The 14,755-nt window shown below is 46.1% G+C and overlaps 1 protein-coding gene across 1 annotated transcript in view; it reads left to right on the top strand.

Annotated features, from left to right (window-relative positions):
* The first annotated feature begins 273 nt into the window (after positions 1–273).
* TNRC6C (trinucleotide repeat containing adaptor 6C) overlaps positions 274–14,755 on the top strand; it is a 353,608-nt gene continuing 339,126 nt past the window's right edge. Inside the window, exons 1-2 of the mRNA XM_068262142.1 lie at positions 274–298; positions 875–1,002. Coding sequence (XP_068118243.1) covers positions 274–298; positions 875–1,002 — 153 coding nt within the window. The remainder of the gene's footprint in view (positions 299–874; positions 1,003–14,755) is intronic.

The raw sequence follows: 14,755 nt of genomic DNA, 5'->3' as shown, positions 1-14,755 counted from the left end.
GCTTACTGCCGATTAAGGAGTGGGCTCTGTGAGGGAGCTAGAGTTTGCTTAGTTCCTCTGCCTGCTGGTCTCTTTTCACTCGTGTAGCTTGCGGTGATCATTACTTCCACCTTTTAAAATCCTAAGCAGGCGTGGGAGATCAGACAGAGGAGAGGACAGCGTACACATAAGGAACGGATTCCTGGTGTTCCTGACCATTTAGTGCTGGCATGGTCTGTCCTTGTATATTACTAATATGGACCATTCCATTTTTATAGCTGCAAAGCTACGAATATGGGGAAGAGTAATGGCGAGTACAGTAAGAGCAAATCGAATAGGTAAGGTTGATGAGTATCGCCTTTAAAGTGAACCTCCGGACTAAAAATCAACTCAGCAGCACTGAAAAGGCCTAGTGTTTCTTTAACAGTTTCACAGCATCAGAACTTTGTTTCTCTTATCCAAGCCTCATTTTTAGCTGCACAGAAGAAAACTGCCCGGGCTTTTTTCCCCTGATGCTGTGCAAAGCATGATGGGATTTCTGATGTTCTTGCTCTCGTTCTGCTGTTTTGGTGCAAATTTTTTTTTTTTTTTACATTTTGAATTTGACATCTGAAGCCTAGCGTGTGCAGTTGGGAGGGGCGATCAGGACACAGGACAGTTGGAACTGTTTCTCCTGCTCCTTGTCACCTCCTTTCAACCAAAAAGATGGCAGCCCCCATGAATCACAAACATTTGCCTGTTCTTTTAAAACAGGGTGGGTAAAAATTATATTACCTATCTATTCTAATTAACATAACTAATGTAACTTAATGGCAGTATGTTTGTTTAGGCTGAAGTTCCCCTTTAAGGAGCCTCAGTCTTATAAGACTGATGCTTATTATTTCTCCATTTTTAGACCTCAGAAAGATGGCTCAGTCTCGTCAGCTGGAAGTGGAGACTCAGGAACCAGGTCCAAGTCAGCCTTCAGCCTATAGCAGAGACAATCAAAGATGGAGTCGTTCAAAGTCGAAGTCTCCAAAACAGGTGCTTATCTTAACCACTTAAAGACCACAGGCTTACACCCCTCTAGTGACCAGGCTATTTTTTACAATTCAGGGCTCTGCAGCTTTAAAAGCTTGCTGCAGAGCCATACAGCTTAGCAGCCAAATCAATCTTGGCTCCTTTTCTGCCCACAAACAGAGCTATCTGTTGGTGGCCTCTGATCGCTGCTGCATGCATTATTTTTTTTAAATTAATTTTCTTTTCTTTTTTTTTTAACTAAAAACGTCTTTAAAAAAAAAAAATCCCCCTCCCCCGAGAGCCAATCAGGGCGATCGCCTCTCATAAGCATCAGCCTATGAGAGGGATCGCATGTCGAGCCCGTTAAGTGGACAGGCAAGTGACAGCAGTAGATCGCAGCGCTGTACAACACAAAGAAACGGCCTTTTCTTTTCAGTCTGCTAGCTGCAATCGCTCAAGCGGGGATGCGTGCGCAATCTCCAACAGAACACTCCCCCAGGACTTGATGCCAGTTGGCGTTAGGCAGTCCTGGGGAAGCCACCTTGCGATCGACAACCAGTGTTGGGGGGTCGTAAGGTGGTTAAGCAAGTTCAAAAGATTGAAGATCACAATCTTGTTCAAAAGGCTAAAGCTCAAAGAAAGCATGTCTGAGGTCTTCTCCTAGTGAAGATTCAGTTTTCAGAGTCAGGAAGTCTACTCGGTCCACTAAAGCAGAATTTCTCAACATTTTATTGGTGTGCACCTCTTTTAAAACTCTGTACTCAGAGTGCCCCCTAGCATAGTAAACATTATCACAAGTACCCCTTGACAAATATATAGTAAATCGTAGTACATGATGATTGGTTCTAAACAATTTCCAAGTATTTTCTATTGCTTTTAATTAGTTAAAACACTAATTTGGTGTTTAAGTTATTTTCTAAAACTCTAAATCTGTTATTCTTGGCTAAGTATATCAAGCCTAAGTACCCCCTGGAACCATCAGAAGTACTCCCTGGTGTACGCGTACCACTTGTTGAGAACCTAGGCTCTACAGGATATCATTCATTGGCACAAAGTAAAGACAGGTGTTGGATTTGCAGCAGATATTCATTGCTGAATAGAAAGCGTGTGCACTTTATCACTTGGATGTAGCTGAAGAGGATAGGGAAGTATCATCTTTAATAAGGCATGTGGTAAAGAATACAGTCTCAGAATTGTCTGCAAAGCACCACTCTCCCAGGTCATCTTATATGGTTTCCTCTCCCGAAGTCTACAGTTCGGAAAAGTCTGAGACTGAAGTGATTGGCTTTGATTTTTCACTAGTTCTCCAGTTTAATTAAGGTCAAGCCAGCAATTAAGTGACAAGAAGAAGCCTCTTCTCCAAAATCAAGAAAAAGAGATGTTTTAAGTATCTTGATAAAAGTAAGGAAAGTTTTCCAGTTATGGATGAAATCAAGGAAAATATCTTGGAAGAATGGGAGAAAACTGTAAAGATAGATGTATCCTCTACAGGAAGAAGACAAAAGTTTGCTTTCTTAACCACTTGAGGACCGTGGGCTTTACCCCCCCTTAACCAGTTCACCCCCAAGGGTTTTTACCCTAACGGACCAGAGTAATTTTCGTCTGTCAGTGCTCCTCCATTTTATTCCCTAATAACTTTATTACTACTTATCACAAGAAAATGAACTATACCTCGTTTTTTTCGCCACCAATTAGGCTTTCTGTGGGTAGTACATTTTGCTAAGAATTATTTTATTCTAAATGTGTTTTAAGGGGAAAATAAGAAAAGAATGGAAAAAAATTATTTCTCAGTTTTCGGCCTCTATAGTTTTAAAATTAAACGTTCTCCTGTGGATAAAACACACATTTTATTCGCCCAGTTGTCACGATTATTAAACCGTTTAAATTATGTCCCTATCACAATGTACGACGACAATACATTATATTGAAATATAGGTGTTATTTTTCTGTTTTGTCTTTTGTCTGGTCCACAATTACAAGCCCCTATGTAAAGTAAAAGTAATTTCCCGTCATAAAATATAGATTAAAAAGCTGAGCCCCTAAGGCAGCTATTTATTTTTGAGGGTGTTTTTTTGTTTCTATTTTGTTTTTTAATTTGGGGGGTTAGTATGGGCTTTGGTAATGAGTTATTTATTTTATTAGTGTTGGTTAAGTATGTATGTGTCTGTAGGTGTAAATTTACTTTTTTTAAGATGGCACTGGTGAGCACTTTCCCGATATAGGAAATGTTCGCTTTTTTTTTTTGTACATTTAAATACTTTGTGACGGCTTCCTGTTTTATGAATGGATGCGGCCGCTGTTCGCGGTCACGTCCATTCATTCCAGGCATTGTGATTGGGTAGAGGACCGCTCGGTCTACTTCCCCAATCGCTCAACGCGGAAACCCAGCGAAAACAGCGGCGGTTGCGGCGCGCACACGTGCGGAGCAGCGGCGGGAACGCGTTACGTATTAAAACGTCATGTTGCCATTAACAGGGTAATGCATGACGTTTTAATACGTTACAACGCCGTTAAATGGTTAAGGACCAGGCACTTTTTTTTCCCATTCAGACCACTGCAGCTTTCACGGTTTATTGCTCGCTCATACAACCTACCACCTAAATGAATTTTGGCTCCTTTTCTTGTCACTAATAAAGCTTTCTTTTGGTGCGATTTGATTGCTGCTGTGAGTTTTACTTTTTATTATATTCATCAAAAAAAGACATGAATTTTGGCAAAACAAATGATTTTTTTTTACTTTCTGTGCTGACATTTTTCAAATAAAGAAAAATTTCTGTATACATGCAGCGCGAAAAATGTGGACCAACATGTTTTTGATGAAAAAAAACCCATTCAGTGTATATTTATTGGTTTGGGTAAAAGTTATAGCGTTTACAAACTATGGTGCAAAAAGTGAATTTTCCCATTTTCAAACATCTATGACTTTTCTGACCCCCTGTCATGTTTCATGAGGGGCTAGAATTCCAGGATAGTATAAATACCCTCCAAATGACCCCATTTTGGAAAGAAGACATCCCAAAGTATTCACTGAGAGGCATAGTGAGTTCATAGAAGATATTATTTTTTGTCACAAGTAAGCGGAAAATTACACTTTGTGACAAAAAAAAAAAAAGTTTCCATTTCTTCTAACTTGCGACAAAAAAAAATGAAATCTGCCACGGACTCATCATGCCCCTCTCTGAATACCTTGAAGTGTCTACTTTCCAAAATGGGGTCATTTGTGGGGTGTGTTTACTGTCCTCGCATTTTGGGGGGGGGGGGTTGCTAATTTGTAAGCACCCCTGTAAAGCCTAAAGGTGCTCATTGGACTTTGGGCCCCTTAGCGCAGTTAGGGTGCAAAAAAAGTGCCACACATGTGGTATTGCCGTACTCAGTAGAAGTAGTATAATGTGTTTTGGGGTGTATTTTTACACATACCGATGCTGGGTGGGAGAAATATGTCTGTAAATGACAATTTTTTGATTTTTTTTTAAACACAATTGTCCATTTACAGAGAGATTTCTCCCACTCAGCATGGGTATGTGTAAAAATACACCCCAAAACACATTATACTACTTCTCCCGAATACGGCAATACCACATGTGTGGCACTTTTTTGCACCCTAACCTAAAATTTCACAAGTTGGGGGGGGGGGGGCTGGCACCTCCTGGATACAGGATGTCCAGAATGATCTGTTCCTGAAATTGAAGGAAAGATCCAGTTTTCCCAGCCTTACTGTAGAGAACAAAGCTGTTGTAAACTGCCAATTGAATCAGATAAAGACACTTTCTTATAACAGTGTCTTGTTTTCTGGGAAACTAAATAGGGCGCTAACCTCTGGTCATTGAAGTCCACCCCTCCCATGTTGACATTATATTCGTGGACGACAAGGGGATTTTCAATGACAGCAGTTGCCCGTTGAATTTGGACTGTCGTGTCTGTGTGAATGGTGGACAGAAAGTAAACGTCCCTCTTGTCCCTCCATTTCACCGCGAGCAGGTCTTCAGTACGCAAGGCAGCACTCTGCCCCCGTTCAAGTCTGGTGGTAACGAGCCGTTGGGGGAAGCCCTGGCGACTAGGCCACGCAGTGCCACAGCATCGGATTCCTTCTAACTTTAAGTGCTGATAGAGGGCCACACTTGTGTAATAGTTGTCCACATAAAGATGGTACCCCTTCTGGAACAAGGGTGACACCAAGTCCCACACAACCTTTCCACTGCTCCCCAGGTAGTCAGGGCATCCTACCGGCTCCAATTTTGAGTCTTTTCCCTCATAGAGCCTAAAACGACATGTATAGCCTGTGGCCCTTTCACAGAGCTTATACAGTTTCACCCCATACCGGGCGCGCTTGCTTGGGATGTACTGTTTGATGCCAAGGCGCCCGGTAAAGCGTAAGAGGGACTCGTCTACGCAGATGTTCTGTTCAGGGATATAAGCATCTGCAAATGTTGATGACAGGTGGTCTATGAGGGGCCGAATTTTGTGGAGCCGGTCATAAGCAGAGTGGCCCTTTTCATGACAGGTTTTGTCGTCGTTGAAGTGCAGGAAGCGCAGGATGGACTCAAATCGTGTCCTAGACATGGCAGCAGGGTACAAGGGAACATGATGTACTGGGTTCGTAGACCAATACGACCGCAATACATTCTGTTTCATTAGTCCCAAGTGAAGGATAAGGGCCAAAAAGATTTTAATGTCGGAAACTTGGACTGGTTTCCACTGGAAAGGCTGGGCATAGATGCTCTCCGGGTGCTCGGTGATGAATTGTGTGGCTTTACGGTTGGTCTCAACCACAATTAAGTCCAAGAGAACCTGGGCGATGAACAGCTGCAAAAAGTCTAGGGCCGTTCCTAGATGAGCTGTCGCCACCTGGACTCCAGACTGGGCGGTGAAAGGGGGCACTACGGGTGCGGCGGAATCAGGGGTTTGCCAATCTGGATGTGCCAGCATCTCTGGGAGTCTATGGGTACTACGGGCCCGTCTTCTTCTTGGTGGCTGCGACGGGGGTACTACTGCACTTGCCACCGTACCAGTTTCAACTTCCATGCTGGTGCTCACCACTTCACCAGGGTCTACAGAAGTACTGGTACCAAGTCCAGGAGATGCTGCGCTGCTGGTGCCTGCCTCACCAAGAAAACTATCAGCGCTAGCACCACCCTGCTGCCCTTGAGGCGGATCCTGCGCCACCTGCGGTCTAACGACATGGGGTCTGGTACGCCTGGCTCTAGCCGAGACCAAAGCCTCGTCATCACTTTCGGTCAGGGAACCACTGCTTTCCACAGGTTCAAATTCGGACCCGGATGATTCGTCGGATGAGTCTTCCCAAAAGCTTTCATCCGACTGGTCCATGTACCTGTATACCTCCTCATCGGAAAGCCCCCTTCTTGCCATTGTGGATTGCTAAATTTGTGGGGTTTTCCTCCGAGACTACCCAGAAAAAAATAGCACCTACCTAGGAAAAGGGAGTATTTGAGAGGTCTTGGGGTTGGTGGGAAGTGGGGTCTCAGAGGCAATCAAACAATCACGGGACAATCAAATACAATTACAGCACAATCGACTCCAATCACAGCACAAGCAAATCTGATGCACTCGGAAGGTGGTGGTTGGAGGTGGTGGGGGGGGGGGGGGGGGGGGGTTGAGTGTAGTGGGGGGGGAGGGTGGGGTTGGGTGTGGCGGGAAGTGGGGTCTCAGAGGCAATCAAACAATCACGGGACAATCGAAGCCGATCACGAGACAATCAAATACAATTACAGCACAATCAAATCCAATCACAGCACAAGCAAATCTGATGCACTCAGAAGGTGGTGGTTGGAGGTGGTGGGAGGGAGGGTGGGGTTGGGTGTGGTGGGGGGAGGGTGGGGTTGGGTGTGGCGGGAAGTGGGGTCTCAGAGGCAATCAAACAATCACGGGACAATCGAAGCCGATCACGGGACAATCAAATACAATTACAGCACAATCGAATCCAATCACAGCACAAGCAAATCTGATGCACTCGGAAGGTGGTGGTTGGAGGTGGTGGTGGTGTTGCGGGAAGTGGGGTGGGGTTGGGTGTGGCGGGAAGTGGGGTCTCAGAGGCAATCAAACAATCACGGGACAATCGAAGCAGATCACGGGACAATCGAAGCAGATCACGGGACAATCGAATACAATCGCAGCACAATCGAATACAATCGCAGCACAATCGAATACAATCACAGCACAGTCAAATACAATGCACTCGGACGGTGATTGGGGGGGGGGTGTCTGAGGGCGATTTGAGGGGGTGGGGGGTTGATCAGGAGCCCGCACGGGGCAGACTGAGTCCTGGTCTGATGAGAGGCAGACACAGGGTTACTGATCGAAGATCAGTTAGTGATCGCTGGGGAGGACAGATGTAAACAATGCGCCTGGGGATGTAATCAGGAGGGGGGTATGAGGGCAATCGAGGGTCTGGGCAGGTGATCGGTTACCCCCGCGGGGCAGTTAGGGTCTGCTCTGATGGGTGGGGGTGCTGAGGGGTGATGGACAGGTGATACAGGTGATCAGAGGGGGATCGGGGGGTAAGGTAGCTGTATACAGATGTATACAGTATACAGGGGGGTAGTCTGGGATGGGGTGTGGGGGTGATCTAAAGGTAGGGGGGGGGGGGTCAGGGGTGACTAGGAGGCAGTTAGGGACCTAAGCTAAGGGATAGCGTCGCTAGTTAGTGATAGGTGGGGGGGGGGTTTAAAGGGGTGCAAGGGTCCTTGCGGGCTCCACTTCCCGGCCGCCCCTGTGCGTTAGGCGGTTCGGGAAGTGGTTAAAACAAAGTATTTGCGATAATTCAGGTTGGAGTGAGCTTGAGATGTCTCCTAGTGCATCACTACTGAAATATGCAAATCAGCCATTTTTGATTGGGTTCACACTTGTCAGTGTGTGAAAGGTCGCGTTTCCTGTCATTTGTGTTTTTAGTGCCTTTTCTGTGTTTTTAGCGCGTTTGCTTTGTGTTTTTTTGTGGGAGCACATGCTTTTTTTTGCATTTTGTGTGCATTTTAATGTTTTGCGGTTCACATATATAAAACGCATGTGCGTTTTTGCATGAGTTTTGCATGCGTTTTTTTATATGCGGTTTATGCAATTTACTAGTAAGTCAACAGGAAGCGGAAATCATAAAACTTTTTTTTTTAACTCCTATAAAAACACATACAAAACAAACTAAAACGCAATACCTCTGCGTCACCCTTGACTTTCAATATGTGTGTTTTTGATGCATTTTTGAAAAATATGCACTAACACCAGCGGTTTTAAAAATGCATATTACAAAACTCGTACAAAACGCATACGTGGTTTTTATATGCGGCCCATTAACTGGCACGCATAAACACTGCGTTTTACGCAATGCTAACTTTTTTGCTAAGGCCCCTTTTACACTTTATCAGTTGTTCTCAGTTATAACTGAAAAAAAAAACGATTTTCCAAGTAATACCCATGTTTCCTTATGGCTTAGTTCCTAGCTATACACGTTAACTGAAATCTTTTTCACAATGCACTGCTATGGAAAAACACACACTAACGCATACCAACGCATTAAGTGTATAAGGATCCTAAGTGCGTTTCCTACCTTAAGAAAATTTAGTGATGCTAAATCTTAGACAAACGAACGAGTATAGGAGGAATTGGAAAAGTTCCAATTCATTGCAGTCTAACACATTTAGATCAACTTTGACTCAAGGGGACAATTCAAAGTCTCTTTTTAAAAGAGGGCCTGTTAATAATTTTCCAGTGGGAGCAAGACTCAACCACTTCGAGAAAGTCTGGGTAGGATCGCTAAAAAGCAGATGGGTGCAGAATACAGGTTCGTAGTTGCAAGCATTCCGAAAAAAGAAAAAATCCTCATTATGGTAGACTACATTTCAAAGTCGATGAAACAAGACTTGTTCCTCGTTCACAAAGAAAGCTGGGATACTATTTCTCAGTCTTCTTAATAAACAAAAAGATGGGAGATCTAAGACCAATTTTGGATTTAACAAGCCTCAACGGGTTTATTATAGGCATTCCAAAAGTCTAGCTGGAAAGCCATAAGTAGATTCTGATGTCTATACAACTGGGGGATTGGATGTGCTTAATAGATTTAAAGGATTCATATTTCCACGTGCCCATAAATCAAGACTTGTAAAAATATCTAAAGGTTTGCCGTAGGTGGCTTGCATCTTCAATTTTTTTTATGTCTGCCTTTTGGGCTTGCTACGTCGCCAATAACTCTTCAAAGCTTTTACTTGCAGTTATAGCTCTGATTCGGGTACGTGCAATATGTGTCTTGCATTATTTAAACAACATTCTCATCCTGGCCTTGTCAGAAGAGTCCTTAAAGAAAATCTGTAACGAAAAAAACTTCCCTAGGAGGCACTCACCTCGGGTGGGGGAAGCCTCCGGATCCTATTGAGGCTTCCCCCGTCCTCATCGGTCCCACGGCAGCGGCAAAAATCCTTCCGGATCGGCGTGGACGTAAATATTTACCTTTTGGCTCTAGCGCAGGCGCAGTATCCGCTCCTTCCTACGGAGATACGCGGAAATAGCGGATCTCCCTCGGGCCGCTCTACTGCGCAGGCGCAAGTCGCCTGTGCAGTGGAGCGAACCCGCTGCAACAGCGCCCCTCCTGGAGCCTGGAAAGGTAAATATTGAACAGGCTGTCGGGTCTGTTGGGCCACTGTTCGGAGGGCTGCAGCGAGACCCCCGTGGGACAGAGAATGACGGGGGAAGCCTCATTAGGATCCGGAGGCTTCCCCCTCCCGAGGTGAGTACCCCCCAGGGGACATTTTTGGTTTTACAGTGTCTCTTTAATCTTGCACCAGAATGCAACGATACAAACATTGCCGGACTTCGGTTGGATTCTCAATTTTCCAAAGCATCAACTAAAACTAACTAGTAAGAGGGAGGATTTTTTTTTCTTGAAGTGCTTTTGAACACTGTAGAGGGTAAAGTCTCAATTCCGGGAAAGAAGGCCAAAGTAATTACAGCCAGAAAATGCTTACAGATAATAGGGATAATGGCATCTACTATCCGATGATAAAATGGGCACACTAGCACCTTTGTCTGTTTCAGTTATGCTTTCTAGACCAATGGAACAAGTGCAGCATGCATCAAAAAATCTACATTCTAGGCAGAGTGAGTTCACTCAGGTAGTGGCTGAGCTAGAAGAATTTGAAGTGTCAACACTATCCACTGGGGATAAAAGTGCCTAACAACAAATGCCAGCTTCTCAGGTTAGCAGGCTACTGCCAAGGGCATTTAGCTCAAGGAGTATGGAGTTAACAGGACAAGGAAGATAGTATCTAACATATCGGTACTAAGAGCAGTGTATCAAGCCTATACGGTATTGTCTTCCTCTACTGAAAGACAAATAAGTTCTCGTCAGATTAGACTATGTATCAGCAGCATCATACATAAGAAAACAAGGAGGGACCCACAGCAGGAAGAAATGAAGAAGTCCATCCGATCATGGGTCTGGTTCAGAAGTATCTAGAGAATCTGAGGGCGGTTTACTTACCAGGCGTTCAGAAGGGTCAGGCAGATTATCTTTCAAGATATTTGCTCAAAAACGAGTGGTCGCTGCATCCGGAACTGTTTCAGATGCTTGTAAGAAGATGGGGTCTGCTTCAAGTGGACCTATTTGTGTCAGCAAGACAGCACCCCATAGAGCCACATTAATCTATGCCATGTACTGATGAAACAGTCTGTATGCATGTTGGATTAGTGTGGCTCTGTAATATTAACAAGCTGACACATCATTGCATTCCACTGTGTGATGAAGCGCGGAAGAGCCGCCGCCATGAGTCAGCGGCAGGCGGCTCTTTCCGCGCGCGGCTGGGCAGTGCACGGGGAGGCAGCCTTCTCCACTCAGTCTGAGGCGGCTGTCCCCGTGCAGGGCATGACGGAGCGCATGGCCCCATTACTGAGGCACCGCAGAGCGGTGCTGGTGTGGCTGGGACACATAGTCCCTCTAGGTTTAGAGTGACGCGCGCGCGCACTCAGGCAGGGTAAATATGACGGCCAGAAATGAGTCAGCTGACCAGGCTGGTCAGCTGACTCTGGCTCCACTCCTCATTGGTCCAGCACTTAGGGAGGTGCTGGAGAGATGCATGTGTATATATATATATACTGCTGGCTGCTCAGTTGCTGGTTGTCTGGCGTTGTGAACACATACGTGGGAGCACTCAGACCTGTAGTCAGATCCTTAAGTGTGCCAGGACCAGCTGGAGCTGTAATCCTACACTTAGCTAGATTCTGTTGATAGCTAAAGTACTAGTTTGATTGTGATTATCTGTTATGACTTTTTGCCTGCCTGACTATCCTCCTGAACTCTGTTCTTGTACCTTGCCATTCTGATACTCTGTTGCCGTACCCCGGCTCGTCCTTGGACTCTGCTCCTGCCTCCTTATCTTGTAGCTCGGTATTTCTGATACCCTGTTGCCGAACCCTGCCTGTACCGAGACTCCGCCTCTGTCTTCTGAATCTGTACTTTATCTGTCCGTGTGTTTACGACCTGGCTTGTCCGACCTCGAGAACCGACCTTACTATTGGAGGCGGTTCCCCGTCCTGTTAGTGACATTTCCTCCTGAGTGTCACTTTCAGACCATCCTTCCTACTCTCGACCTGACTCCTCCTGCCTTGGAGAGTTCAGGTCTTTGGAAGGAATCCGTGCAGTACTCCTTACTGCACTGAGGCCTAGTCCTCTAAGTGTTATTGTTGCACCTAACACTACACTCTACTCAGGTGAACAGAGGTTAGCTGGTATATCGGATTATCGGTGATACTGCAGATCACTTATAATCTGGTATATATCTGTATTCCCAGTGATACTGCAGATCACCGGTAATCAGATCCTCTCTGTGCTTCACCAATCGTTGCAGAACGCCAGACCAAAAGACAGATGGACGCACGCGCTGACCCTCTGAATGTGCTTGCCATTTCGGTGGATAACATTCATCAAGCACTGGGCCAGCACAAAGCATTAATTGACGCCCTATCAGGCTCTGTGCGAACCCTCCAGACGTCAGTTGATTCGGTGCGATCCCTTCATAGTGATGACATACGTATGCCCGTACCTGATAAATTTTCCGGCCACAAATCTGACTTTCGAAATTAGAGTGTTATCATATTTCGAGTTGAGACCCCGATCCTCGGGAACTGAGACCCAACGGGTCATTTTTATTAAAACTTTAACTGGTGACTCCCAGTCCTGGGCATACAACCTGCCTCCTACAGATACAGCTCTGACCTCAGTAGAGGAATTCTTTAAAGCCATGGCAGTAATATACGACGACCCAGACCTTGCTGCGACCTCTGAGCGGAAGCTCAAGCTTTTGCGGCAAGGCAAAGGCTCAGTCGAATATTACACGGCAGAATTTCGTAGGTGGTCAGTTACGGCCAGGTTTGATACCTATGCCTTGTTAGATTATTTCCTGTCTGGGCTGTCGGATGAGGTCTCTGACCTAATGTTAAGCCAACCCGAGCCCAAAACAGTCGATGAGGCCATCTCATCAGCCATTCGAATCGACCGTAGGCTACGTCATCAAAGACAGACTAGGGGCAGTCACCGTGTCAGGGTAACATCTTACGCAGCACCCCCGGTAACTCCATCTCCTTCAGTCTCATCATCTCCAGTCGTGCCTCCACCTGAGCCGATGCAGATCGGTCGGTCTAAGCTGACCCAAGTAGAGAGAAGACGGAGAATGACTGAACAGTTATGTTTATACTGTGGTGAGGGAGGACATAGGGTATGAGATTGTCCCATTAAGCCGGATAAGAATAAGCCGGGAAACGCTACCGCCTACGAGTTGTAAGGGGTGACACCCTAGGCGCCCAACTCACGCCCCTAAAAGACAGACGGTTGCTTCTTCCCTGTACAGTTTCATGGGAAGATAAAACCGAGGTCACGGAAGCCTTTATTGATTCAGGCTCCGCGGCAAATTTCATAGATTTCGAGTTTGCTAAGAAATTGGGGGTTCCGCTCACGTCAGTGGATCCACCCGTGCAGGTTACGGCAGTGGATGATTCTCCTCTGCAGAGGAATCATTCCCTGACTCTGACACCAGAGGTAGGAGTTACCATAGGGGTATTACATTGGGAGACGTCAGTTTTTTGTGTTACATATGGCCACCTCCACAATTATACTCGGCATGCCATGGCTACACCTGCACTCCCCACACATTGATTGGGCCACTGGTCAATTAATTTCCTGGTCAGATCGTTGTTTTCAGCAATGTTTAGGGAGGGTGACTTTGGGCCAAACCAGGGTTCAGGTGGAGGGGGTTCCTGAACAGTATATGGAATATTCTGATGTATTTTTCCCCAAGGCAGCGGATAAGTTACCCCCACATCGCCCTTTCAACTGTCCCATCGATCTCCGTTCAGGGTGTGTGTCCCCCCGGGGCCATTTGTACAATTTGTCGGGGCCCGAAAAATTGGCCATGCAAGATTACATCCGTGAAAATTTGGCCAAGGGTTTCATTCGGCCGTCCCGGTCGCCTCCTGGGGCAGGTTTCTTTTTCGTTAAAAAAAAAAGACGGAGGCCTGCGGCCCTGCATTGATTACCGGGGTCTTAATAAGATTACGGTGAAGAATCGCTATCCGCTGCCTCTGATAGACGATTTATTCACACAGATCACCGACGCTAAGATCTTTTCTAAGCTGGATTTACGGGGTGCGTATAACCTGATACGCATAAGAAAGAGCGATGAGTGGAAAACGGCCTTTAATACACCGGATGGGCATTACGAGTACTTGGTGATGCCCTTCGGGCTATGTAATGCCCCGGCCATTTTCCAGGAACTCATCAACGAGGTCTTCAGGGAGGTGTTGGGGAGATTTGTTCTAGTCTACCTAGATATACTTATTTTCTCCAACAACCTCTCTGAACATAGGACCCATGTAAAATTTGTTTTGAATAAACTGAGGCAAAACTCTTTATACGCAAAACTTGAAAAATGTATTTTTGAAGTAACGTCTGTCGCCTTCCTGGGATACATAATTTCCACCACGGGCCTGTCTATGGACCCTGCCAAGGTCTCCGCTGTTCTGGAATGGCCTCAGCCGGTTGGGCTGAAGTCTCTTCAGCGGTTTCTCGGTTTTGCTAACTATTATAGGCGGTTCATAAAGGGGTACTCCACGGTCATTTCTCCCCTTACCAGTCTCACTAAAAAAGGGGCAGATACCACTCACTGGTCTCCTGAGGCTCTACATGCTTTTTCCACCCTGAAGGATCTATTCTGTTCAGCACCCATCCTCAGACATGTGGATACTTCTTTCCCATTTATTGTTGAAGTAGATGCTTCAGAGGTCGGAGTTGGGGCTGTGCTGTCTCAGCGATCAGGCTTGCAGGGCAGGATGCACCTGTGTGCTTACTTCTCTCGTAGATTCTCCCCAGCAGAGAGGAACTACGATATAGGCAACAGGGAGCTCCTGGCCATTAAATTGGCTTTCGAGGAATGGCGACATTGGTTAGAGGGAGCAGAGCATACGATCACGGTTTACACTGATCACAAAAACTTAGAATACATCGAGGGGGCTAAGAGGTTGAGCCCCCGTCAGGCTCGATGGTCGTTATTTTTCTCTAGGTTCCGTTTCATTATTACATACACTCCGGGCAGGGCCGGATTTGTGGGCAGGCCACCGAGGTCTGGGACTAGGGCGGAGCTAAGGCTGGGGCGGTGCTGCAGCTCTCGAAGATCAGCTGTTTCTTAATTGCTTCTCTGGGCAGAACGGATTTCTTTCTCCTCGCTTCTCTCATGCATGCAATGCACTCCCGCCCCTTTCCTTCACTCTGACACTGAGGGGAGGAGCT

This window comes from Hyperolius riggenbachi, chromosome 12 (genome assembly GCF_040937935.1).
Source record: "Hyperolius riggenbachi isolate aHypRig1 chromosome 12, aHypRig1.pri, whole genome shotgun sequence".
Lineage (NCBI taxonomy): Eukaryota > Metazoa > Chordata > Amphibia > Anura > Hyperoliidae > Hyperolius > Hyperolius riggenbachi.
The sequence above is the reverse complement of the archived record's forward strand: the minus strand, read 5'-3'. Positions and strand labels throughout refer to the sequence as shown.